Source organism: Microtus oregoni, unplaced genomic scaffold, assembly GCF_018167655.1.
Source record: "Microtus oregoni isolate MIOR12 unplaced genomic scaffold, Mior012 000015F_ref0000493, whole genome shotgun sequence".
Taxonomy (NCBI): Eukaryota; Metazoa; Chordata; class Mammalia; order Rodentia; family Cricetidae; genus Microtus; species Microtus oregoni.
In genome coordinates this window covers 18511245-18538218 of record NW_024543074.1, presented here as the reverse complement: position 1 = coordinate 18538218, position 26974 = coordinate 18511245, and the positions used below count along the sequence as shown (strand labels likewise).

The window sequence follows — 26974 nt, the reverse complement described above, 5'->3', positions numbered from 1 at the left end:
TGTGATTACTGGATTATCCTAAAGGGGATGAGAAATGAAGCAGTCAATGCCTAGACTCACAGCTACTATACAGATTCACACCTGTTCCTTCTGCCTTAAATACCTCAAGCCCCATCAATTTGTCCACCCTTTAGGATTTAGCGTTAATCACTTACTTGGACCCCCTTTGCCACCACATACTGTTTGCATTCATCTCTGTTCGGTACCTTCAGGCTTTGCCAGTATCTTACCCACCTGACACTGTCCTCACTAAGGCAAAGCCATGCCTCACTAACCCCTGTCTGGATACAAGAGTCGTGAAAAATGTTTATCAGCAGTGCTTTGGAAGGGAAAGCCAAAGATAGAGATGCAGTTCAGTCGATAGAATGGCTCTCTAATATGCATGAGACCCAGGGTTCCAGTCCCAGCACATAAACCACTTGTGGTGACTCATGTCAGCAATCCCAAGATGGTCAGAATTTCAGGGTCATTCTCAACTACGTAGTGAAATAGGGCTACCTGGGCTACCTAAGAGCCTGGAGGTGAAGAAGGACATTTGCAGATAACAGGATTTAAAGATAAAGCCTCCAGGAGGTGCAGAGATGGCTCAGTGGCTAAGAGCACTTGCTAATCATTCCAGAGAACCTGAGGTTCGTTCCTAGCACCTGTGTTGGAGAGCTCACAACCACCTGTAGCAACAGCTCCAGGGGCTCCAGTGCCCTCTTTAGCTTCTGTGGTTTTCAATATACATATGGCATACATCACACAGACACATACACATAATTAAAAACACATCTTTTAAAATTATTTTAGTGTTAGGCGAGATGACACATACTTTTAATACCAACACTTGAAAGGCAAAGACAGGCTGTGAGTTCAAGGCCAGCCTAGTCTACAGAACAAGTTCCAGACTAGCCAGAATTACATAGTTAGACCATGTCTCAAATAAGTAAATAAATAAATAAAAATAAGGGCCAAACTAATAGCTCAGCAGTAGAGAGTACTGGCTGCTCGTCCAAAGGACCTACGTTCAATTTCTAGCATCCCTTATGGTGCCTGACAGCCATTTATAACTTCAGTTCTAGGGGATCCAGTGTCCTCCACTGGCCTCCAAAGGCATGCATGCATATAGTACACAAACACATTCATGCAAAACATGAATATATTATATAATTAATTAAATTTAAATAAAAAATATACACAGAGAAGTCTGCTTCCCAAGTGCTCAGGTTAAAGCCTATGTGTATTTTCACTTGGTTTTTACTTTCATAGATAACAGTCTTCTGCAAAAACTCCAGGTCTTCTCCCTGTTCCACAAAAGATGAGATTAGAACTGTGCCTTCCCTGGAGTCCTAGGGCTAAATAATGACAGAGCTGGAACAAGAACATAGCTCTACTGACCTGTTTTCCTGCTGTCAGGCATTAAGGAATCATATCCTGAGCTGCATTTTCTCTGTCCTGGCTGGGAAAGACGGCTGATGGGTAATGACCATGCCTTCTGGGCTAGGGAGAGGGGGGGGGGAGGGTTAGAGAGACAGTGAGTGAATCTCAGAGCTGGCTGGGAGGGAGGTCATGGCTCATCTAGTCCATCCTCTGCATTTGCAGATGAGAAAGTGGAGGCTGGTGCGGATGAAGATCTCCCAAGGTCACATGGCCAGCTGGTGATGGAGCTGAGCTGGAGATGCAAGCCTTCTGGTCTCTGGGGCTGTGCTCTTACCCAACAACTACACTCCGGAGAGCTGAGGGTTAACCTCCCATCCCAGAAAGGTGGATGACCTAGCCCTCCCAACCAGCTGCTCTCCCAGGGGCAGGTCTCTGGAGTCCTTGGCTCTTCTAGGCTTTTCTTCCCTCTTGGTGGCACCATGCTTCAGTAGAGTGTGTTCTGCATAAATAATAATGAACGTTCTCCTTCCAGGGAGGAAGGCCACGTCTGGGCAGGCAAAGTGACAGATGGTATTTACAATGCACACTGAGGAGTTCCCCCAGAGCCTTGCTGTGTAGATGAGACATGGAAGGAGCAGAGTTAATGTCCACTGCCTCACTCCTACCCTCAGGAAGCTGCTGCTGCGGCATTGCTGTCTGCAGCGCCTCCCAGGTGCTAGCTGGCTCTTATGTTATAAACATGAAGGTTCAGGGTGCTTTTCCTCAGGTACCACTGCTGCTTCCTTGTCATAAAGCCTGCCTTGTGCATCCCAAGCCATTCTTCACAGAAACCTGCACTGGCATTCTCCCTAAAAGGAGCCTGTGAAGTCCCCATTAGGCCACACTGACTCTGAGATGCTGTCTCAAGGCCTGGCAGCATAGAAAACAAATGGACTCATTCATTGAGCACATACTGTACAGAAGGAAGTATGTGTGTGTGTGCACACGCGTGCATGCATGCACATGTTGGCAATCGGACTCAAGACCTTGTGCGTGCTGGGCAAGCACCCTGCCACTGAGCTACATCCTCGGTTCAGGGTATCACAATAACTTAGGCTGGCTTTGAACTCATTCAGGCTAGCACTGAAGTTGAGGTCATTCTGCTCCTCCCTTCTGACTGCCGGAGTTACTGCCACCACATCCAGCTTTTTCGTAGACTAATAAAGACACTACAAACAGTACCACATCCTTGCCCTTATGAACGGTACGTTCTTGTGTTAAGATTGACCACAGACCTTGTAGCTAACTTTTTGGTTCTCCAGTATCCTCATCAGTTCTTTCCCTCGACAGTCTGTTGGGCAACTGGTACCTGTGTCTGTGCAGTGAGAAATCAAGGGAAACTGCTCCCCTTGTCATTCCACAGATATTATCCGAGAGAAGTAAGACAGAGACTGAGTCAAGAAGATCATGAGCTCAAGCCTAGCCTAGGCTACACAGGGAGATTTCAAGAGAGAGAGATACAAAGTACAATCCAGTATGTATACTGTAGTGGTATGCACTGACGGCCCCCGTCACTAGGGAAGCTATATGTCAGGTAGGAGCTCTGCCACTGAGCCCTGTACGTTAACTGTTACAATGAACACCTTGGTGAGAGGAATGGGTATTCAAACTCCTCCCGTTCCAAGGGTCTTAATGTCCCTTTGTAAAGTGGAGGCATTTGTATATGTTCTGGATGCCTTTCTGAGGATAATATGAAATGACAAACGAGGAAGTGTGCTGAAATAAAGGCTCATGCACACAAGTGTATCATTATTATTATGCAGAACCATCTTTTCTCCATAACATAAAACTTACCTTTTGTTGGAGGCTGAGAGTAATAACTATGTAATTAGACTTTGTGTCATATCAAGCGAGGCATGCTCTGTTTTTCATTAAACAGACATTTGTTTGGCTTCTACCGTGTGTAGCTTTGTGCATTGTGATGGATGTGAAAATTGAATAAGCCATAATCTTCTTCAAAGAAAGCCCGTGCTGGTATCAAAGAGATAAAACTTAGATTAATGCAAAGCAAGGTCAAAGGAAGGAAGTGCTTCAGAGGCAGGGAGGAAGGGCCCACCTTGGTGGAAAGATTGAGGAAAGGCTTGTTGGGCCTCAGGATTCTCACCAGAGAGTTAGGCAACATGGTAGGACCTTCACCCAACAGACAATACCCGACCATTGCATGATCAATTCTCACATAGAAAAACTCCAGGCCTTGAGCCGGGCGATGGTGGCGCACGCCTTTAATCCCAGCACTCGGGAGGCAGAGGCAGGCGGATCTCTGTGAGTTCGAGACCAGCCTGGTCTACCAGAGCTAGTTCCAGGACAGGCTCCAAAGCCACAGAGAAACCCTGTCTCGAAAAACCAAAAAAAAAAAAAAAAAAAAGAAAGAAAAACTCCAGGCCCAGAAATGGGACCCTGGGGACCAGCCAAGCCCCAAGGAGATGGCAGAGAAGGAAGGTGAGCTGAGGCAAAGCAGCTGGCAGGGGATCCAAGTGCGTGATTAGATCAGTCCTGGGACTGGCAAAGTTTCCTCTGCGCCTTTTTGAGCTCAACCATTGGGTGCCCACACCTCTCTTTGAAAGGGTTTGGTGTCTGTGAACCTAGACATCTTTCAATAATGATTTAAGTTATTCAAAAAAGTGAGGGCCCTGGAGTGAAGAGACGAAAGGAGAGGAAAAAACCTCTGCTTGGCAGCCTTGTTCTGTTTGATCTCACAGACAGCGGGCAATAACGGAAGAATGCTGGAGCTGGGGATGGAGGGCGGTTGGATTCCGAGTGACGGCCTCCTCCTGGAGCTGGGTCTGCTGTTTGGACTTGCAGACTTCAAACATGACTCGGGGATTCCTGGAAGACAAAAGAATTCAGGGCCGAGCCTTGGATCTCAGTCAAAAATAACTCATGTCTTCATTTCAGGCAGGCAAAGGCGGCGGTCCAGGACTGACTGGCCGGCTTCTCAGAAGACCAGAGCTACAGGTGCACTGAGAGGGTCAACTTAGATTTTCTGTGGCGCAAGAAGGAGCCTTGAAGGGGTATGGTCCTGGCTGGAGATGATAGGAAACCCACATGTAAGAGGTTATGATAGAAGCTGCCCTCTTCATCCTGCCTCTGGGTGCTGCCTGCCATTTGCTTTGAGTGTGTTAATTATAGCCCTTAACATTCCTTCCCTGGCTTCTCATTAGCGTTAGGTATCCACAAACAAACAACCTGCTTCCTTGCCTCTCCTTCCCCCAGGGGTTCCGCCTAGCTCCCCACTACCCCTTCAGTCCAAGGGTTGGAGTCCAGGGTCTCATGCTTGCTAGGCCAGTGCTCTGCCCATGAGCCACACTCTGAGTCCCTTCTGGCTTTTCAATACCAGCCAAACTGTTCCTGCTCTGAGGTCCGGCTTTTTTCTTCCCTTTGAGGGTATGTTTGAGAGACAGCCCCCTGACATTCTCCCTGCCGTATTATGTCACTGGGCTGTCATTAGAGGGTTATCTAATTTTCTTCCAGGAGGGCAGGCTTGGCTCTTTTCTAGAGCAGTTTGTAGTCTCAGCACCTTGGCCAGGGTCTGGCAAACGACGGACACTCACAACACGCTAGCTGAAAGTAGCTATGCAGCAGTTGCCGGCTTAGCCCTCCTAAAACACTGCTTGGGTTAGAAGCTGATGGCTTTGCTATTGCCTGCTGGGCAAGGGCCAGCCTCCTCACACCGCGTGAAGGACTTTCTCAACGTGGTCCTCCTCGTTGGCTTTGCCTTATTTGTGTCCATCCACTCAGCTGTCCCCCTCAAGGTCTGCCATGGCCTGCCCTGTCTTACTGCAGCCATTCCCTCCAGGCAGGAAGCCTCACACACGCTATCCCAAATCTGCCCCCATTCTCACAGCTCCTCTCGGCCCTGCTCGCCCGCCCCCAAGTCTGAACTGCTCTTCCCCAGTGCTGTGATTTGGATAATAAAAATTCCCCAAAGGTCCGTGGATTAAAGGCTTGGTCCAAGTTTAGGCTCTTGGGGACTTTTAGGCATGGGGTCCTGTGCAGTTTGTTATGTCAGCCATTGGGGCTCGTTCTTCAGTTGTGGGTTCCCAATCTCTCTTTCTTCTTTTCTTATTCTTCCCAGCTATTAGGTGTGTAGTTTTACTCCACATACCCTGCAACATGCTACCTTTTACCATAGCCCCAAAGCAACAAGTCCAATAATCATGGACCTCCCAAAGTGTGAGCCTGAATACATCTTCCCTCACCTCTCTGTTTTTGAAGAGAGTCTCACCATGTGTAGCTGTGGCTTGCCTGGAATTTACTATGCAGACCTAAGTTGTTTTAGTATTTTTTCCCCACTTTTATTTATTTTTTTTAATGTTTTAGTATTTTTTTTTTAAGATTTATTTGTTAGGGCTGGAGAGATGGCTCAGCGGTTAAGCCTGATATTCCAAAGGTCCTGAGTTCAATTCCCAGCAACCACAGGGTGGCTCACAGCCATCTGTAATGAAGTCTGCTGCCCTCTTCTGGCCTGTAGGCATATATTGTATACATAATAAATAATTTGTTTTAAAAAAAAGAAAAGATTTATGGGGCTGGAGAGATGGCTCAGAGGGGAAGAGCACTGGCTGTTCTTCCGAAGGTCCTGAGTTCAATTCCCAGCAACCACATGGTGGCTCACAACCATCTGTAATGAGACCTGGTGCCTTCCTTGCCAGCATTGTATGCTTAATAAATAAATAAATCTTTAAAAATAAATAAATAAATAAATAAATAAAAGATTTATTTATTTTTTATGTACACAGTGTTCTGCCTGAATGTATTCCTGCAGGCCAGAAGAGGGCACCAGATCTCATTACAGATGGTTATGAGCCACCATGTGGTTGCTGGGAATTGAACCCAGGTCCTCTGGAAGAGTAGCCAGTGCTCTTAACCACTGAGTCATCTCTCTAGCCCACTTTAGTCTGATTTGTTGGGAACTTCAAAAGAGGTCATGGAGCTATGGGTACCCTCCCTCTTAGCAGTAGAGGACTTACCTAGTATGTATGAAATCCAGGGTTTGACCACAGTATCTCTCTCTCTCTCTCTCTCTCTCTCTCTCTCTCTTTCTCTCTCTCTCTCTCTCTCTCTCTCTCTCTCACACACACACACACACACACGTAAAGGCCAACCAATTTATTTGCTCTCCTCTCACTAGACTCTGTACATGGTCTCGAGGCAGGGCTCGTGTGCAGCGTGCTCCTACAACCTACAGCATGCTGTAGCATGAAAGTGGCTATAGAATGTCCAGTGCTCTGGCTGTCTTATGTTGGAACGGGACTAAAGCTACCAAATAGTCAGGTTATTCTATCCCTTGAAGGTTTCTAGGTGTGGCTGCAGGCTCCCTGTTGCCTGCTGGGGGACACATGGTACCTAGCTGCAGATTCCCCTGGAGTTAGGAGAGGGAGCAGGTTGTCTGAGGAAGCTGGGCATTCCTGAGGACACAAGGGTGAAGTCAGGTTTACAGATTGGATGCCACATATGGTCTTCATGGCTTCCAAGTCCAGTAGCCATTCTCCTTCCAGCAGAGGACTCCTGCTGGGGTGATTCCTGGGGAGACCCCAGGGTTCTTTCCTCAGAGGTTTGGGGAACACTGGCAAGGTTGAGCGCCTGTTCCTAGGGGAGCAGATGGTATTCTCAGGTCCTTCTCCACTTTGTCTTAACTGCTGATGCTCGTGCGACCTCTTCTGTGGACACTACCTCCCCTGTTCCTGTCCTCGAGTCGACTTCCTTTTGAACTACAGCAGAAGGATTGATTGACTTATTATTGTATGTGGGTAGGGGGCGGTATTTTGTCTGCATGTATTGTCTATGTATCATGTGTTGCAAAGCCCATGGAGGCCAGAAGAGGGTGTCAGATCATCTAGGACTGGAGTTACAGTTGTGAACCACTAAGTAGGTGCTGGGAATCAAACCTGATTCCCCTGGAAGAGCAGCCAGTGCTCTTAACTACTGAGCCACCTCTCTGCGGCCTCTATGTATGAATGAGATGAGGTCTTACAGCCAGGCCTGATGTGCAGATCTACAACCCCAGCTACTTGGGAGACTAAGGCAGGAGGATTCACAAGTTCAAGGCCAACTTTAGCAACCTGATGAGACCCAGTCTCAAAATCAAAGTGAGAAAGGGAAGAAAGAAGGGAGAAAAAGAGAGAGAATGCTGTATTGCCCTGGCCTGATATACAACATTTTATGGGATCAAATAATCCTCCTGCCTTAGCCTCCCGGCAGCTGGGTCTGAAGACTCCTGTCACTGCATCTGACTAGGAAGAATTTTATCAAGTATATTGTCCTGTTCACTGTTCTTTCATGCTGCCCTTAGAATGGGCTCCAAACTTCATTCTCAGGAAACTAGCAGCCCTCACATCCCCCTCCCCTTGAACTGGCCTCTTCTATGGATGCCTTACTCCAATTTCCAACCATGCCAGATCCCTTGCAGTTCCCCTCCCTTACTGCATGCTGCCCCCTCTGCCTGGATTGCTGTGTCACCTTCCACATGGTCTAATTATAGAAGCACTTCCTTTGGGAAGACCTCCTGGATCCACAAAGGACCTCCCCCACCCCTCCCTTTCAGTCTGTGTGACCCCTGAGCTTCTATGGAATCCAAGACTTGTTGAACATGGCTGTGCCCCACCCAACCCCACCTCTATATGCTGGCCCAATCAAACCATCTATGGCAGATAGAATTTGTGTCTTGCGCCTGTACCCTCAAAGATCTCCCCTAGTATTTATAAGAACTCAATAACTGTTCAGTGACTTCACAGAGCCTGCAAAAGTACCTTCCCCAGGAGGGGATGACTGAGTTAAATGTGTTGCTAAGAACTGTTGCCAGGGCTGGAGAAGAGGAAGTATGTGAGGAACAGCTGGGGGCCTGTGGGTGCTGGGCTGCTGGACATCTCTGTAGAGTGACCATCTCTTCCATGCACCTGCCTCTTTCTCTTTCCAATTCCCTTATGACCAGGCTTTCTGAGCTATCTCTGCTGCAAAAGTCTGAGCATAACATTGCCAGCACCATGCATGTTAAGTCAAGTCAAGAGGGGCAGGACTAGGAGAGGCAGGGACCCTGGCCTCAGGCCCCAGCAGCTGCTTATCCTCAGGGGCTTCTTTTCACAAAGAATCCAGCCTCTCTTCTGTCCCCTGAAGGCTGTTTTCAAAATCACACCCCTATGCAGACAGTTTTATTTACATGGAAATCTTGGCAGGATCTTGACTTGTTAGTAGAGTAGGGATGGGGGAGGGTGGTGCGAAACAAAAATAGTTGAAATGATCACACTTTCTGAAACCGAGATGGAAATTGGTGTCTGTTGCAAACTCACCTAATTAGGATGGAACTAATTTCCTTCTGGTTCAAGGGGAGTAGTCAGTGCTGGGCGAGATGGTCACAGGTTGGATCCTGGGGCTGCGTGATGCAGTTACATTTGTCTTGTGAGAATGAAGTCGTTAATTGCAACTTCTGCTAATAAAACAGATGCTTCCTTCTGACAGGACGTCGAGAAGGGCGAAGCTGATGGGAAGAGGCTAAAGGGCACAGCCTTGGTTCTGTGTGGGGGCTGTCTAAGCCTTCCTTGGGGAGCAGCTACCCCAGCCTGGGCGCTGACACAGATTATAGTCATTCGGGAAGACGGTCTTCCCTGAGGCTTTTCCGTCAGGGAAACTGCCCTCTGCTTTTCTCCTTTAATGATCTTTTACTGCTTTGCTAACTTCATTCTTGCATTTTAGTTTGTTTTTAGTCGTGTGTCCCCCCCCCCCCGCCGCCGCCCCTCTCTCTGGCGGGGCGCTTTCCTGGGTTTAACATGGTTAAGAAGGTGAGCAGGACTTACAGCTCTGGATGGAAGTAGATTTGGGGTCCCAGGCCCCCTGACTTTTGTCTCATCCTTAGGCTTTCCGGGGACTCCCAGAATCCGAGATGGCAGTAAATAAAAGATGTAAGGATGGCTGGTGGGGTCCACTCCTCGCACCTCACTCTCAATTCAGTCCTGGTTAACCCTGACGTGGCCAACCTCGTGGGAACCTCGCTTCTGATTCTGTCACACAATCTGCCAATCTGCCACCACCAAGTGATGGTTAACTCGGTACCGAGCTGAGCAGGCTGAGGGCAACGCAGTCCCGATCCCTGGGCGCGAAGAGCAGCTACTCCCTGCCCGCCCGGCCGCAGCCCGCCCTCCCTCCTTCCTTCCCTCCCTCCCTCCCGGCGGGCGGCCTGGGGGGCGGGGGCCCCGCGAGCAGCCCCGCCCCCGCCGCGCGCCGCCCCGGAGGAGTCCGTGGGGAGGAGGAGGAGGCTGGCGCGCAGAGCGGGGGTTGCGCGGAGCGGGAAGGAGCGCGGGGAGCTGTAGGGCCCAGCCGGCCCAAGGGCGCCCTCGCCTCGGGCCCGCGGCCGAGGCGGAGAAGTTTGGCCCCTCGGGGCCCGGCGTCCCGGGGTCTCGGGGGCCGCGGCAAGCAGGGCCATGGGGGCGAGCGCGGAGGTGGTGAGGTGCGCAGCGAGCTCCTGGAGCGACGCGGCGGAGGCGGCGCAAAGTTAGCCCGGCGCCCCGGGACGAGCGCCGCAGCCTGGGCCATGGGCGAACACCCCAGCCCCGGCCCCGCAGTGGCCGCTTGCGCCGAGGCGGAGCGCATCGAAGAGCTGGAACCCGAGGCCGAGGACCGGCTGCCCGCCGCGCCAGAAGACGTGAGTGCCCCCTTCTGTGCCCCTCAAACTTTCTGGGGGGCACCACGCGGGGAATCTGCCGCGGCCTCAGCTCCCTACCCTGGGGGGAACTTGGAGGATTCAAGGTTATGTCACTGGAGCGTCCGGGATAAGCTGGGGGCCCCGCGCGTGGGAGGGATGGGTCTCCCCAAATGAACTGGTGCGCATCCCACCCCGCTCGGGTTCCCGCGGCTTTCCTGCGGGACACAGCCCCGGTTGCTGCGTCGGGAACCTGTCGGCCGCGGAGCCCCCTCCCCGCTGCTGGTGCAGTGCCCGGGACACGGCGTTTTCCTGCAGAGGCGGCCGCGTCACTGTAGTGACTCCCCCTCCCCTCCCCTCGGCGACCTGCGGACTCCGCAAGCCTGGGGAAGGAACCGGCGCCCCAGTCTCTGGACAGCGCAAACCAGTCTAGAGATCCCTTCTCCGCTCCCAGATTAGCTCCTGCCCGGCATCTGTCTCGTCGCGACACTGATTGAAATTCAAACTGGCCTTAGTCCCTGAACCCTGTGAAAGCTAGTACAGCCAGAAAGCTGGGACGAAACCCTCCCAGCAGGGGGCTCAGGAGTCCTGGACCACGTCGGTGCCAGGCTGGTCTCCTGGGGCAGGCTAGGGAGGGGCTACCCCAGAGGATTTCCCTGCCATCTGCTGCTCAAATCTCTTGTCCCTAAGTCCTGGGAAGTAGGCGTCTGACACTGGGAAGCTACTCCCTCCCGGCACCTTGCTTCGGACCTGTCCCACCCTCGGGGTGAAATTAAGCCGGGAACCCCAACCTACGAAACCACAGCCAACAAATCTGAATGGATCTGGAGTCTAACATCTCTCCCGCTTGCGTGGTCAAGCCTGTCACTTTCTCCTGGCCGTCCTCCAGAGAGAGTGAGTCTTATGTACTCAGTACTTAGACTCAATCTTGGAAGCATATTGGGGAACACGAACACACACACACACACACACACACACACACACACAAGCAGGCAAAACTAGTGCTCAAGCAGGGGTAAGTCTCCTGAGTAGAGTCCTCCAACTGCCAAGGCCTGAGTACGCTTGGACTCCGGGTATGGATGTGAACATGACCTTTAGGTAGCAGGAGTTATCAGAAACCCTGAGACACGGTTGGGAATCCTTGTTCTCATTCCTGCATCTGACTGTCCCACCCCAGAAACACTCCATTTCTACCCCGTACTGTGCCTTTCTGCCTTTGCTCCTCTGGGGAATTTTCGGAGTTCTTCTGGTGGGCCCCCGAGCCTGGTTCTGACTGGGCAGCAGCTGGGAGGTGATGTTGGAAATCTCAGGGGGCTGCAGAAACCTTGGTGATAAGTGCCTTTCTTTCTCTTCCTCTCCTGCATGGCCTCCCACTCTACCAGCACTGGAAAGTCCTGTTTGAAAAGGTACGTGAGCAGTTAAATCCCTCCGTTCCTTCCAGCCCTGCCTGCCTGAAGCCGGTCTCAGTCTCCCTGCCTTCTTGCGTGGGCTTCCCTAGTTCGGTGCTCCTGAGATGGTGACGTACTGTGGAGGCGTGGCTTAGTAGATCTGGGGCGGAGCCACACTGTGCTCTGGGTACCAGAGACAGCAGTAGGCTCCCTAGAGAGAATCCTTTCCTCCCTCCAAATTCTCCTTGCACCGTGGCTGGGCTTACACCACTTAGGAACTGGCCAACATGTATTAAAGCTTCCTATATGCAAGTGTATTGCAGTAGGAGTCTGGGAAGGTGGGGGAGGTTCTTAAAGAATCTTCCGATTCCCTTTCTGCTGCTATTATGAAAAATGCTTGGGACCCTGTAACATAAAACCTCTGTCATCTTTTGGGAAGAAGATTTGTTCCCAAAATGGGCTCTTTGGGAGGCTGATCTTGTGTCTCCTTCTGCAGTGGGGATCGGCCAATGCCGGACTGTTTACAAATGAAAAACAGTATGTGATTGTTTGCAGTGCCTGGAATATAGGGGTGAGGAGTGGGGTTGGAAGTACCAAATGTCGGGTTTGAATCTGGAGATGGACTTTTGACCTTCATGAGGAAATAGTTCTATTTTTGCTTGGTACTTGGATACTATTGGGTATTTCCTTCCCGTGGTTGTACCGTAGTGCAGGAGAAAAGAAAGGAAGGTGTTCCAGTGGGTGGATACCGAACACTTCAGTCACAGCCGAGAGTAGCTGTGCCATGAAGCTTGTGCGACTTTAAGAGATCTGCTTGTGCCGGGTGGTGATGGCACATGCCTTTAATCCCAGCGCTTGGGAGGATCTCTGTGAGTTCGAGGCCAGCCTGGTCTACAAGAGCGAGTTCCAGGACAGGTTCCAAAGCTACAGAGAAACCCTGTCTTGAAAAACTGAGAGAGAGAGAGAGAGAGAGAGAGAGAGAGATCTGCTTGTTTAAGCCAGGCATGGTGGTACATACTTCTGATGCCTTCATTTGGGAGATAGAGCCTGGTCAGCCAGGAGTTCGAGGTCATCCTTGGCTATAGGGCTACTTTATGGCTAGCCTGGGTTTGTGAGTGGGGAGGGAGGTATAAAAAGGGATCTTGGGCCGGGCGGTGGTGGCGCATGCCTTTAATCCCAGCACTTGGGAGGCAGAGGCAGGCGGATCTCTGTGAGTTCGAGACCAGCCTGGTCTACAGGAGCTAGTTCCAGGACAGGCTCCAAAACCACAGAGAAACCCTGTCTCGAAAAAGCAAAAAAAAAAAAAAAGGGGGGGGGATCTTGTTCCAGACCTTTGTTGTAGGCGGAATAGTTTTCAAAAGCTGCTGTTTGTGAATGGGTGTTTCGATTGTATGTGCAGTGCCTTCCAAGGCCAGGAGCCTCTGGGACTGGAGCTACTGATGTTTGTGAGCTGCCATGACAGTGTTGGAAACTGAACCTGGGTCCTGCTGAAGCTCGTGTTAACCAGTTTATACACTGTCAGTATATAAAGAGAAGAGATCTATTTGGCTTATGGTTTTGGATATTATTTTGAGGGGGTAGGGGGTATTTGTTTATTTTTCATGACAGGAGCCAGGATTTCTCTGTGTAGCCCTGGCTGTCCTAGAACTCTCTTGTAGACCAGTCTGGCCTTGAACTTAGAGATCTGTCTGCCTCTTGAGTGCTGGGATTAAAGGTGTGGGGCACTGCCCAGGTGGTTTTGGATGTTCTTTCCCATGACTAGATGGCCCCTGCAGGGAAGCAGGCCAAAACAGAAGTATGTAGTGGGGTGAAAGTCACTGGCCTCGTGGCCATGGGGCAAAGAGAAGAAGAGACTGGAATCCCACGGCCCCCTTCCAAACATCCCCAGTCACCCAAAAGCTTCTTACTAGACTCAACAGCTCCAAGCTGGAGATCAAACCTTTAATACATGTCACTTTGAAGGTGACAATGAGGTTGGAAAGGAGCGATACAGTGATAGGCGAACAGGAAGATATTAATAGACCTGAGTAGCTGAGGGGAACCACATCCCCAACTGAGACTCTGAATTTAAGGGGAAAGGAAAAAGTGGGGGTTGGGGTTGGCAAAAAAACAACAGCTTTAGTTACAGACAAGTTTAATGTGGGGACCCAGCCAAATGCAATTACCCCATGGGACTGAGCATGTGGGCTTATGGGGGAAAGAGCCTGGGTGAGGATCTTGGGGGATATAATTCTTGATGCCTGGCTCCCATCACGAGGGCCACCTACTCTCCCTCTGGTCCCTAGGAATATCCTGGTTGCTGGCCTGACGTCTCGAGACCATGGTGCTGCCGCCACTGCTCCTCTTCCCCCAGGCTGCCAGCCCTTCACACCTCCGGGCAGATTTAGACTAAGAACCTAGAACAAAGTGTATCAAGCTTCTTCCCTCCGTCTTTCACATTTGGCTAATTTCTCTTGCCAGTTTCTATGTGTGTGTGTGTTTATATTTTAAAACAAACCGTTTGGGTGAGTGAAAGAGAACTTCCAGAGGGAGGCACTCACAGCTGGAGAGCAGTTCCAAGCAGAGGGCACGTGGCACTCAGTCTTAGCCCTCAGTCTGTGAAATCCAACGGGAGGAGGCAAGTCCTGGGCATCTCATGGAGATAGAGCACCCTGCTTCTGGAGAGGCCCACTCACGACCCTCCTGGGCTGGAGAGGTAGCTCAATGGGAGAGTGCTTGCCTAGCGTGCACAAGGCCCTGGGCTAAATTCTCAGCATTGCAGAAACGAAAATAAATAAATAAAAGGAAAACCAATCAATCATTCTGACAGACAAAATGAATTCTAGGAAAGCAGCCACAAGGTCTTACTCTGAACCATTTTTCTCTTACAATAAGTCTGTCTGATTTCTTTTTCTTTACTTTTCTTTAGTTTTCTTTCTCCCTCCCTTTCTCTCTTTTTCTGTGTGTGTGTGTGTGTGTGTGTGTGTGTGTGTGTGTGTGTTTGGTTGTTGTTTTTTGAGACAGGGTTTTTCTGCCTGTCCTGGAACTCACTTTGTAAACCACTTCTCTTTTTTCTTAAGATTTATTTTATTTTATACAGGTGGTTGTTTTGCCTACATGTATGTCTTTGCACCATGTGTGTGCAGTGCCCATAGAGTCCAGAGGAGGGTGTTGGATCTCCTGGAACTGGAGTTACAGATGGTTGTTGTAGCACAATTAATAAAAACCCAGAGACAGAAGTTGGGGTTCAACCTGAAGGTCAGAAAAATAAAACAGCCAGCTACTGGCTCTTACCTTTAACTCAGTTCGAGGCAATCCTGCCTCCAGGAATCCTCAGAGTGAGATAGATTGACTGAGAGCTGACTCCTTCTGTTTTACATTTCTATCTATCTCTCTCTCTCTCTCTCTCTCTCTCTCTCTCTCTCTCTCTCACCACAGACTGGGCCTTCCCCCATGAATCATTAAGAAAATACCCTACAGGCTGTTCACCGCCCAATCTTTTGGAGGCATTTTCTCAATTGAGTCTCCTTCCTCTGATAACTCTAGCCTGTGTGTCAAGTTGATATAAAAGTAGCCAGCACAAGAACAGTTGTTTCAGTAGATATCCAAAGGAAGGGCTACGAAGTTCCCTTTAGAATAGCTTCATTCCTGCCAGGATGGTTACAAAAGTCAGAAGTATTAGAGCCTGGAGCCATTGGGGCAGGGCCTGTCTTCCTTTCCCACACAGATGGTCGTCTGTTTCCCAGGTATTAGAGGTGGAATTCGCTCAACTTTCCATGCCCTGTGGTTCTTTAATATGCAGAGAAACCTTACCCAGCTTGAAGCTGTCTGGACCCCAAGCGTGAGAAGCCACCATGTTAACCTGTGGCTACTCTTCAAGTAAATGGCCAAGATGCCTTCTAGGGATTAGTGGTGAGGAGATCAGGTGACCTTGGTCTTTTGAAAGTTTCTCTGTCCCTCCATTTCTGACCTGTGTTATGGTCACGGTAAAATAACAGGTCTTGTCCCTGACTCTGCTTCTCATACAGAAGGACGGAAATTGGAGGGCCATCAGCTTGTCTACCCCATATCCTGTGTGTTCTTTCCCATGTGACTCTCTTCATAAGTCTTTTCATTGGTGGTGGTGGTGGGGGGTCTCGATGGGTTTTCCTGTAAACCACCTCGGCGGGTTACTTGGTCTAGGGGTGTAACCCGCCTGGCAGGGTCAGTAATTCCAGGATCCCGGAGAGGCGCTATCTGGAAGATATGGGTGGGAAAAGAGGAAGGAGGCCAAGCCTCCGTTTATTAGAGTCCTGGTTGCTGCTTATATAGCCCCTGGATGAGGGGCTTGGGGAACAGGGGCACGGGATCTCCTCGCCATGTGGTCCCGGTCACGTAGGCCAGGAGGTCAGGCGACGATTCCTCTGCCAGGAGTTCACAGGTTGACACACCTAGTTCTCTGGATAGCTGGAATGTGAGGCGGGTTCCGCTAACAGATAGCTCTCTATTAACAGATAATTTGGGTGTGGGACAGGCTCTGCCAGCAGAACAGTTCTTAATACTGTTGGGGTGAGGGGGCTCTCTACAAACTCCTCAGGGCGATGATCCCTATAATAATTTTGGTGGGAAAACGGCTCCTGACATTTTCCTAAATATTTAAACAGGTTATTGAGTTACTGGGCCAATGAGATGGCTCAACAATAAAGGCTCTTGTATCCAAGACTAATGACCTGAGTTCAGTTCTTGGGACTCACATGGCAAAAGGGAGGAACTGATTCTCAGAACTTGTCGCCTGACCTCCATGTGTGTACTGGGTCAGACGCGTATCCACAAAGAATACATGTAATAGGGGGCTGGAGAGATGGCTCAGAGGTTAAGAGCATTGCCTGCTCTTCCAAGGGTCCTGAGTTCAATTCCCAGCAACCACATGGTGGTTCACAACCACCTGTAATGAGGTCTGGTGCCCTCTTCTGGCCTGCAGGCATAACGCAGAAAGAATATTGTATATATAATAAATAAATAAATAAATAGAATACATGTAATAAAGTTAGCATAGGACTAGGGGTATACTTGAGAGACAAAATGTGGTGTAGCATGTGTGAAGCCTTGGGTTCAAATCCCTAGTGTTGCAAACAAACAATATAGTAGTTTTGTAGTAACTATAAGGGCTCTGTGTTGCTATAATGCAATATCATGGCAAAAATACCGTATTTTTATTGCTAAAGCATTTGGACATTTCTTTCACAGTTCCTTCTGTGGTTTCCTATCTGAGATCATGTCTAGCTCTCAAGTCTCTCAATCAGTCTTCTGTATTCTACTGGAGTTACAGATAGACGCTTGAGAGACGTCTTGTGGGTGCTGAGAGTCGAACTTGGGTCCTCTAGAAGAGCAGCGAGTGCTTTTAAATGCTGAGTCATCTCTCCAGCCCCCCAAAGTTGAATTTAGAAGTTTAGATTTATATGTTTATTTATTGGTGCGGGGGGCATGCGCATACCACAGTGTACTTGTAGAGGTCAGAAGACGTCTTGTAGGAGTTGATTTTCTATTTGCTGGGTTCTGGGGATTGACCTCAATTTGTCAGGCTTGGCAGCAAGTGCTTTTAACAACCGAGTAAGCGACCCTCTCGGACCCCCCCAAACGTTTTCTGCTTTTACTCCCAGTGTCCCCCAGCCTGTGGGACCCAGGTTCTGACCTCATCTGTAGTTTCCCTGCTTGCTGGCTGCAGGTGTGGGGGTGGTATTGCAGGTGCATCGGTAGCTGAAAGGAAGTTCAGATGAGATGGAACCGCTGAGTGGATTACAGATGCGCCACAGAGAAAAAGTGCCTTCCCCAGAGACAGTCCCAGTGTTCGTGGCCCTGGAATACACGAGCCAGCAGAGTAGGGGTCTCAGGACAACAAAGCCATGGTTTGGAGCCCACCCTTGGCCTCTGCATCTCACTTCCTTATCAAGTAGCTTCCAGTACCGCATCCCTACCCTCTCCTACTCTAGTGACCAGGTAGATCATGTTTCTATTAACTCTTTGATCCCTGGCCATTCACAAAAATACATTCAGCGGTTGAGCTACTGAGCCAAGAGATCTGGGCTCATGTCCTGCCTCGTGTGTGATAGACCCACAGAAGTTTGAATGACTGGCCGGTCAGACTAAGCCACGGGGGTTAGAAAGATGGCTCAGTTGCTATGAACCTTAAAAAAAGCAAAGCAAAAACTATAATCCCGGGGGCTGGAGAGATGGCTCAGTGGTTAAGAGCATTGCCTGCTCTTCCAGAGGTCATGAGTTCAATTCCCAGCAACCACATGGTGGCTTACAACCATCTGTAATGAGATCTGGTGCCCTCTTCTGGCATGTGGGCATACATGGGAGGAATGTTGTATACATAATAAATAAATAAAAAAAAAAGAAAAAAAAACTATAATCCCGTGTATATTATTTGAGGCCTAAGGTGTCCTCTCCAGGAGCATCCCTTGACCATGGGGTTCCATGATCGTGTCCCGCCCTCCTCCCCACCCCTGGGGAGCTCCTGCCCCATCAGGGGCCCTAGGTTATCGGACAGTTGATGGAAGTATCTTGTTCAGTCTGTTCATTCTGCAGGTGAGGAAAGTATTGCTGTGCTGGTGTCTGAGTTCCTGTGTGCGTCCCACCAGTCCTGCAAACTCCTTTCCTTGATTGGTGCCAAGCATAGTGATGGAGACAGGTGGAGAGGTGACACCGCAGTGGCTTGGCAACAGTGGGCAAGCCAGTCAACGTCTCCAAGCCACAGACTTTTCATGGAAACCGTAGAATAATAGCTGACCCAGAATTGTTGGGAGGCTGGGTGGAGTGTGCATAGCTCTTGGCATAGCTGGGAGGAAGCACCAGGTAAATACTGTTCGTTACATATATATATAAAATGGAATATAATGAAGTGAGTCCTGTTTCCCAGATGGATATGGACATGTAGTACATCCAGGGCCTGAATCAAAGTGTCTGGATTCCTGGTCCATCTAGGCTGCCTCTCTAGGATAGAAGCTGGATACCACATGCCCTGCTGAACTTTTCAGAAAGAGTCTTCGGACAAGGCTGCCCGGTACATGTTGATGCCCAAGCGCTGTCTGCTCACCTAGCTTGTCTGTGCTACAGGGTGAAAGGTAGAGGGCTAGGACAAGGTGTCTAGCCACCATGTGGGCTGGGCCAAGCATCCTCTCTCCCTCTTTGGCAGTTCTTACTGTCCCTTTCGTGGGCGGTGTAGTGACATTGGGCCCAGGGTACTGTCTTGTTATAGGAATGGAGTCAGTATGTCTTGAGCTGTAAACAGACATAATCCTAAACCCCTTTTGGAGATTTTTGTTTGAAAATTAGTCTCTACATGGCTCACCCCCACCCCTTTTGAGATGAGGTCTTGCTATGTAGCTCCTGCTAGCCTCAAACTTAATGTGCTTCAGCCTCCCGAGTGCCGGGATTACAGGAATGTGCCAAACCCCTTCCTACCTCCCGACTTTCCTGAAGCAGGAGTAGGTCTGTGTTGGTAAAATTCCTTTGAGAAAACAAACACAAGTGTCCACGGTGTGTGTACATACCTGTCCTTTCGTCTTCCTTACACTCTCAGCAAACTGAGAGGTGAGGCTGTTGTGGTTTTTGTGGTTTTTGTTATGAGACAGTGTCTCACTGTATATGTATAGTCTTGACTGGCCTGAAACTCTCTCTATAGACCAGGCTGACTTTGAACTCACAATGATCCACCTGCCACCACTTCTCCCTCCCAAGGGCTGGGATTAAAGGTGTATGCCGTCCAGCCTGGTCTACAGAGCTAGTTCCAGGACAGGCTCCAAAGCCACAGAGAAACCCTGTCTCGAAAAACAAAACAAAACAAACAAAAAAAAAGGTATATGCCATCACGCCTGACTCCGTGTCCTCTTTATAGGGGAGGAAACGACGGAGGGAGAGGACAGGTCTTCCCCAGAGATAGGGAACAAATTGGGAGCCTCTGCAGAGGGTCTGTTTGTCCTCAAGGCTTCTGGGTGGCTTCTGTAACCAGACAGGAGGTGAAGCGACTGTTCCAGGCTCCTTCATCCCAACTGCTTGCTTCTCTTCTGCCTCCCACCTCCCTCCGTCTCCTGGACTGTTCAGCTCTCTCTGTTCTGGGGACTAGATGGATTTTGGGGGTTTCTAGGGAAGGTGGCAGGGAGCAGGATTTGGGCAGAGGAGAAAGGGCAGGGCAGATGTCAGGACCCCTCCTAATCTCACCTCCTCCTGCCACTCCTGCCCAATGCTCCGTGGAGGCTTCTGGATTCATGACTATGACTCGGCTTTGGTCCCTGGGTGTCCCTGACAAGCTGGGCCAGAAGAGTCAGTCCAGGTACTTCATCTCTTCCTGATCCCCTAAGGTGTTACTTCTGAGTCAGAGCCCCCATTCTCCCCTCAGTCTGTGACTTGGCCAAGCAAGAGGCGGGAGAGCTGTCCATGAGCCTCTGGAGAAGCTTTGGGGTGGTGCTGAAGAACTGGGGGGTGGGATCTTCGGGGGGGAGGGTCTGGGGCAGGCTGACCAGTGGAGAGTGCCAGAGTCTGGTAGAAGGAGACTGGTCTCACCCGTCTCTTCCCTCCTCCGCCTCCCTGGCCAGTCTGCTAGCCTCAGTCACCCTGGGAAGTGAGAGGAGGGGTGTACAGGAGCCTGGTGTCTGGATTGGTGCCTGCTGAGGCCTGAGCTGCCTCCCCTGCTCCTGTAGTTGCAGCTGAGAGAGGAGAGCACTGGGGTCCACAGGGCTCCAAGAGGGCAGGCTGGAGGGCAGGAGGGATCAAAACCTGGTCTTAGGACCAGCCAGTTCCCTTCCACTTTGAACTGAAGCTTGAGCACCTCTTGCTTACCCTGGCTCAGGTCAGATGGGATATCTCTGAGGGCTTCAGTTTTTCTCTCTTTTAAATGGGACTAGTCACACTTAATTGTGTTCTGAAAGTTGGTGTTTTGAAAAATTAGCGGGAGAAGGTCATGGGAAGGACAAGGGTTGGGTCCCATCCCCCCCCCCGTCCACCCCCCCATTAGCATCCTCATTTGCAAGGAAAAAGTGGAAGAGAAAGCCCCCACCCTCCTATCACCAGCCTCCTGACCTTGCCAGCTGCAGCCTGAACTTTTTAATTTATGGGGTTGTAAATATCCATGAATGGCCCAGAGTTCCCTGGTGGGCTGTGGCTTGCTGGGTGGGGACAGCTCTGTTGAGCCAGAAACTCCCCAATACCCTCATTAATTTGCTCTGCTTAGAGGCCTGGGAATGAAACAAGGAGCTGGCAGATGGGAGACCCCCTCTACCAAGGAGGGCAGCTGTCTGCATCTTACCCTATCTCAGTACACATGCCCTGTGGCCATTTCCTTCTGGACTGACAAGAGATTCTGGGGATGAGATGGGACCTTACCCAGACCCAGGCTCCATGTTCCAGACCCAAGAGATACATAGGATGGCAGCCGGCTTGTCATCTCCAGGTGCTGCCTTTGGGATCATTTTGAGTATTCACAGCTTTTGTTCGTGGAGGAGAGGGTCTTCCCGGGAGCCAGACCCGTGATTGTCCCAGAAACGCAGTCCGTGCAAGTTGCAAATTGTTCCTATCTCCTCTCCTGCTTTGAATATGCTGGGGACATTGTGAAGCCTGGGGCAGCTTTCTGGCCTCTAGGGAAAGCTGGGCTGCTGTCCTGGGTGCTGAGCAGGCAAACCCCCTCGCTCTGGCAGGCTTTGTCCCTGAGAGCTCAGCTTGGTGGCCCCATGAGGCCAATTGCGGATTTCCCAGCCTCTCTCGGGACCTGGTATCCCCAGTCAACCTTCTAGCTGGGACCGGATCCCACAGACTTCTAATATCAGCTGCCTGAGAGCCTGGGACACTCAAGAACTGGAGGCAGAGGAGCTGCCTGGGTTTCATATGAAGGGAAGCGTGATTGTACTGTAGGCTTGTGACTGTGTCTAAAGGTTTTACACAGTGCTGTTTTCAAAAATAAATGCTGTGTGGCCGGGCGGTGGTGGTGCATGCCTTTAATCCCAGCACTTAGAAGGCAGAGGCAGGCGGAGCTCTGTAAGTTCGAGACCAGCCTGGTCTACAAGAGCTAGTTCCAGGACAGGCTTCAAAGCCACAGAGAAACCCTGTCTCAAACAAACAAACAAACAAACAAACAAATGCTGTGGTCGAGTAAGGTAGAGTTAGGAAAATGAGGGGCTGGATCAAATCAAACAGGCTTTTTCCACTACTGGGTCTGGCAGAACCCTTTCTGTGGGTGCTTACGTCATGTTCTTCTATGAGGGCTTCCTGACTATGGGAAAGAAAGTGGAATTTTGTTTAATGCCAGATTTCCACCTGTGCCTCTCCCTTCCACCCCCATCACCAGCCTTCTCCACGGCCTTCCGTCCCCGAGAAGGGATTGCTGTTCCTACTCAGAGCCCACTGTACCCTCCTGGACCTTGGGCCCAGGGTCTCATGAAGTGCACACTGGGAAGATCCTATACCAGGAGGTATCCTTTGTTCCACTGTACGGGGCTGAGGAAAGCAAGAGAAGGCAAGACTGGGGCTGTGAGCCCCGTGGAGGAACCTCAGATTATTTCTCTATTGGCCCTTGTTCACTCTTTAACCTTGAGATAGTCTCTCTAGCTATTTTTAGTCTCTGTGCTCTTAGCGGTCCATATAATGAATGCGTTGCCTGGACCACAGTGGATCCTTAGCAAACCTGTGAGGTGGATGGGTGGATGGATGGATAGGAGGACTGGCCATCCTTTGAACGCTTTAGCCATAGTATCCCAGTGGTGGGAGGGAGCCAGGCTCTCTGTTCTGCCGGGGTATGAATTTATCTAAACAAATTACCATCCTGTTCAAACTCTGAGCAGCTTAGCCCTTGGTGCCTTGACTCACCACCGTGCCCCTGCCCCTGAGAAGTAGCTTTCATGATAGTAAATGCCTTGTAGATTCTCGTAAGGTATGAGTAGAAGGAGGGATAGCCATGTAATTTTTCACCCAAGCCGAGACACCTTAGAGTAAAGGAGGCAGGGCGAGTCGTGTTTGGAAAACAGGTGTGAACAAGTTTGGCCTCAGAGAAGCCAAGGTGAATGGTGCATTGAGGGTCAGTGGACTTAGAACCTGAAACTTTGCAAACTCCCCTCATACATCAGGAGACTGATACACAAACAGGCTCTGAGTAGAGCTGCTTGGCACAGGAAGGGGGCCTTAGTAATCCCCTCCCTACTGCCGCAAAGCCCCTAGCATTCTGCAATGCCCTTTGCAAACCTCTGAGGTTCCTTCCAGAACCTTGGGGGTTTATTCTTGTTTTGAGTTTTGTTTTGTTTTTTGAGGCAGTGGCCTCCCGTAACTCAGGTTGGCTTCGATCTGACAATCTGATACATAAGCACAGAGGATGACCCTGAACTTCTGATCTTGCTGCCTGCCTCCCAAGTGCCACTATCAGAGGGCTCACCATTATACCTGGCTTCCCTTCCAGCTGTCTGAACCCAGATTGATGAGCTCCTAACCTTCTAACTTGCTAAATGGTTCTAGACCCACTTTGCTTCTCATTTACTCTTCAATGGTACTGGGACTAGAAGGTCCGCTCCCCCAAAGACTTAATGGGCTATGGCTTTCTCTAGCCCATCCTTGCTTCTATATTCATGGATGGATATGGCCCCTTCCATCCCCACAAATAGGCAGAGCTCCTCCTACTCATTCTTGGATGAGGAAACTGAGGCTCTGTAGTTGATGAATTGCCCCTCCCCTTAGCACAGCAGCTGGGGCTGAGCTCCTACCTAAACACATGGAGAATTTGCTGGGCCATTTCCCCAGACTAAATGGACTAAGTGGTCCAGGAACAAGCACAGGGAAGGAGGTGAAAGATGAAAGAGAGAGAGAGAATGCGTGCTTGTGTGCCTCTGTGTGTGTGTGTGTGTGTGTGTGTGTGTGTGTGGCCTCAGACTGGGCAGAGGAGCCACCTAGGAGATTAGCAACCTATGAGCAGGGCACTGGTGGGATTAAAAGCCTCCTTGGAGCCTCTGGAAGCTCTTTTCAAGGCCGAGGAGGGAGGGCAGGATTGTGGGTCATCCCCCTCCAGTGCAGCTCTGTCCAGCACTGGGCTCTCTCCTGCAAGTCAGGGCCCACTTTGGTTACTGCCTTTTTGCCAGGCTTCGGCCTCACTGATATAGTCAATCCTCCAGCTGCACTGACTGACCATTCTCTACTAGCCCTGGCAGGCTGCTTCCAGCCCATGCCACCCCCCACCCCCAGCTCATCCTGCAAGCAGCCTGCTGCCCCAAAGAGGGATTCCAGGGCCAGGATCTTGGAGGGGCAGCTTCAGGGGCTCTAGCATGTTTTTAACAAGAAGTTGTGTTTGGAGGATTTGTTCTGCCTGCCCCCTCCCCGCACTCCCCACCAAAGTAGCACCACAGTCTTAGTGTGACCTCACCCCCTATAAGCCTGAGGGAAGCTGGCAGGTAGACAGACCAAGGAGACAGACCCCCCATTTGAATAAAGTGATGGGAATAGCCCCTGGCTAGCTAGTGGCTGCCCCAGGTAGACATCAGCCCACTCAATAGACGGGAAAGCCTAGCTGTGTAAAGACAGGAGTGTGATTTTGGCCTTGCTCCCTGCTATCTTGCTTGAGGGACACAGTCTTAAGTCAGAAGTCCTCAGCTTCCTTCTGAAGGGTGGGACCTTGCTCTTCTGATTTCTGAACGTGATATCTCTCCCCCTCCCCCCTTCTGCCTCCTCCTGTCTCTTTTAACCTTCACCCCACTGGGTGCCCTATGCCCACTGCCAGCTCTGCCCATGCCCTCAGCAGCCAGCCTGGCTCTGGCTCTCCCCCACCCCCACTCATCCTGAGTCTCGGAGGCCTCATTATTAGGGTAGTGGTGACCCCCCATTGTCTGGCCTATCTAGCCCTGGCATGAAAGGTAGAGTTTTGGCAGAGAACGGAGGCTCGGCCGGATTCCAGCGTGTTCTCTGCAGTGTAGATAGAGCCTATAATGTGTTTGGGGCTAGGAGGCCTGGGGAGCCACAGGGTAGCCCCTTGTCACTAGGACAACAGCAGGGAGCCCTGCAGGGGTAAGGGGAGGAGGAGAGCAGGTGGCTCTTTGTCTGGGGCCTGATCCCAGCCCCCTACTTCATCTTCTTCTATAGGCAGCCCTGAGGAGGCCCCTGGGAAGGGACTGTGGGCTGTGCTCCCAGCATGGGTAAAGCCACTGGGCTTCCTCCTTCCTCCCCTCAGGAGGCTGAGAAGGTCCCCTGATGTGCAGGGAAACCTTGACCCCTACAGGACCCAGCAGACATCTTCCCAGGACCTACAACCCAGTCCTGAGGTCAACGTGGCATGAACACAGTCAGGGCCAGGCTAAAGGGTCCCCATGTGGATTAGGATAGTGGTCTCGTGCACCAAAGCCCTGCCGGCTGTTAGCATTTCAACCTTCCCTCGGTTCTCCCTCCTCTCCCCTCTCTCTGCTCAGTTTCCACATCTGAGCAGCACGGAGGCCAGACTAGCTCTGTTTAGGCCCCTTTCCTACTGTAAAAAAAAAAAAAAAAAAGCTGTTTGGGGAGAACCGTGGGTTCCTGGAGTCCTGCTTCTCTTTGGTTAAGAGCACTTGTTGCACCGGGCACTGGTGGCGCACACTTTTAATGCGCTTGGGAGGCAGAGACAGGCAGATCTGTGAGTTCAAGGCCAGCCTGGTCTACAAGAGCTAGTTCCAGGACAGGCTCCAAAACTACAGAACAAACAAACAAGAAATACTTTTTGCTCTCCCAGCACCCACATGGCAGCTCACAACTGTCCTTAACTCCAGTTCCAGAGGACCCAACCCCCTCTTCTGGCCTCCACAGTCACCAGGAACACATGTGGTACACAGATATACATGCAGGCAAAAATTCATACATATAAAAATCAAAAAAAATTGATCTTTAAAAAGAAGAAATTCTGTACATAAAGTACATTAAACAGTGTTTGGCCATGAATATATGGCAGATATTAGGTGTTATTACTCTTCTTTTAAAAATTACATTTAGAGTGTGGATGTGGGTGTAATGTTTCTCTGTCGGTGTGCCACAACAACAACACAAGTGTGCAGGTTCGAGGACAACCTATGGGAGTTAATTTTGCTATTGGTCCTGGGCACTGAACTCAGGTCATCGGGCTTAATTGCAAGTGCCTTTACCTGCTGAGCCAGCACCTTGGCCCTTATTATTATTTTTTAATCTATTATGAGGGAAGTGTGATATCACACACCTTTAGTCCCAGCGCTTGGGAGGCAGAGACAGGCAGAGCTCTGTGAGCTTGGTACCAGCCTGGCCTACAGAATGAGTCCCAGGACAGCCAGGGCTACACAGATACCCTGTCTCAAAAACAAACAAAAATATGTTGTTATTATGATTACTACTATTATTCTCTGGGGGGGGGAGGGCTTGTGTGGACAGATGAGGAGGCTAGCTTTTGGGAGTCAGTTCACTCTTCCCTCCAGGGATGGAACTCTGGGTTGTCAGGCTTGCTATTAGCAAGGACTGTTAACTACTGAGCCTTGTCGTTGGCCCTGGCATTCCTAGTCTTAATGAACCTTTCGAGTTTCCTGATATCCTTGATGATAAGGAAATGGGTGTCATGTGCACCCAGTGCTGGGGTGAAGGGTCTAACCTGAGCATGGACCTCCTCAGAGCTTTCTCCTAAATGGTTCTGGGGGAGCTGAAGTGACCGTGACTTGTGGCCGTCAGTCTCAGACTGTCTAGTAACACTGCGTAGTGTTTTCCAAACAGCCTTTGTTAACCTTATCCAGAGAAAGGGGCAGCATGGGTTTGGCCTTCCAACTTCGCCCCTGTACCTTTCCGGGGCCCATTGCCATTTAGTGCCTCCCGTCCCAGACTGAGTACCAGACGCAGGGATTCTTTAGCACCGTAGCTGTATCCCCTGCGTCCCATTGCCTTTCCCCTACGCAACCCACGGCAGCATTTCCAGGTACACACCAGAGGCCGGGGTCAGGAGCCCCCTTGACCAGAGTGCGTTTGGTACCACAAGAGATGGGGTGTCATTTTCTGGCAGGGTGAGCCCTGTCGGGAAGGAGCAAAGAGGGATAAAGGCCTTTCCTCACTAATCCAAAGAGGCTTCTCATGGAAAATTAGTACCTGTCTGTTCATCTGAACATCTCATTTATTCATCCAGCAAATCTCAGTTGAATGCCTGTAAGACAGACGCCTGACAGGAGGCACTGGCCTTGGAGGAGTTAGAGCCCTGGGATGAAGCAGAAGTAGCTAAGACAGGTTGGGCGGGAAGCCTGGCTGCTGTCCAGGGCGCAGGGAGCTTCAGGAGGTTAAAGAGAATGGTGTAAAATGCACATGTGCCCACACAAATGCAGAAGCACACCCCTACCCTCACCCCCAAAACAAAACAACAGAGAGCGTGTCTTCGGTAAGTTGGCCACCCATGGGGTGTGAGTAGGAAGGACCCTGGAACGGCCCATCCCGCGCTGGGGATGCTCAGGTCTCTCTTTCCCTGTCCTTTGTCTCCTCCACTTACAGAACTCCATTCCTGCTTTCCTTCCCACAGTTAGGAGGAAGTGGAAGGAGAAACTTGGAAAGAGCTGTAGCTGGGTGGCAGAGCACCAGTACCCTTGGACAGGGTACCAGC

At 50.5% G+C, this 26974-nt stretch overlaps 1 protein-coding gene across 5 annotated transcripts in view; it reads left to right on the top strand.

Annotated features, from left to right (window-relative positions):
* Positions 1-9439: 9439 nt before the first annotated feature.
* Rhbdl3 (rhomboid like 3) overlaps positions 9440-26974 on the top strand; it is a 52226-nt gene continuing 34691 nt past the window's right edge. Inside the window, exons 1-2 of one of the 5 annotated variants that reach the window (XM_041664560.1) lie at positions 9440-10036; positions 11416-11439. In XM_041664560.1, coding sequence (XP_041520494.1) covers positions 9926-10036; positions 11416-11439 — 135 coding nt within the window. In that variant the 5' untranslated portion in view covers positions 9440-9925. The remainder of the gene's footprint in view (positions 10037-11415; positions 11440-26974) is intronic. The other 4 variants (XM_041664562.1, XM_041664564.1, XM_041664563.1 and 1 more) reach the window with 4 other exon arrangements.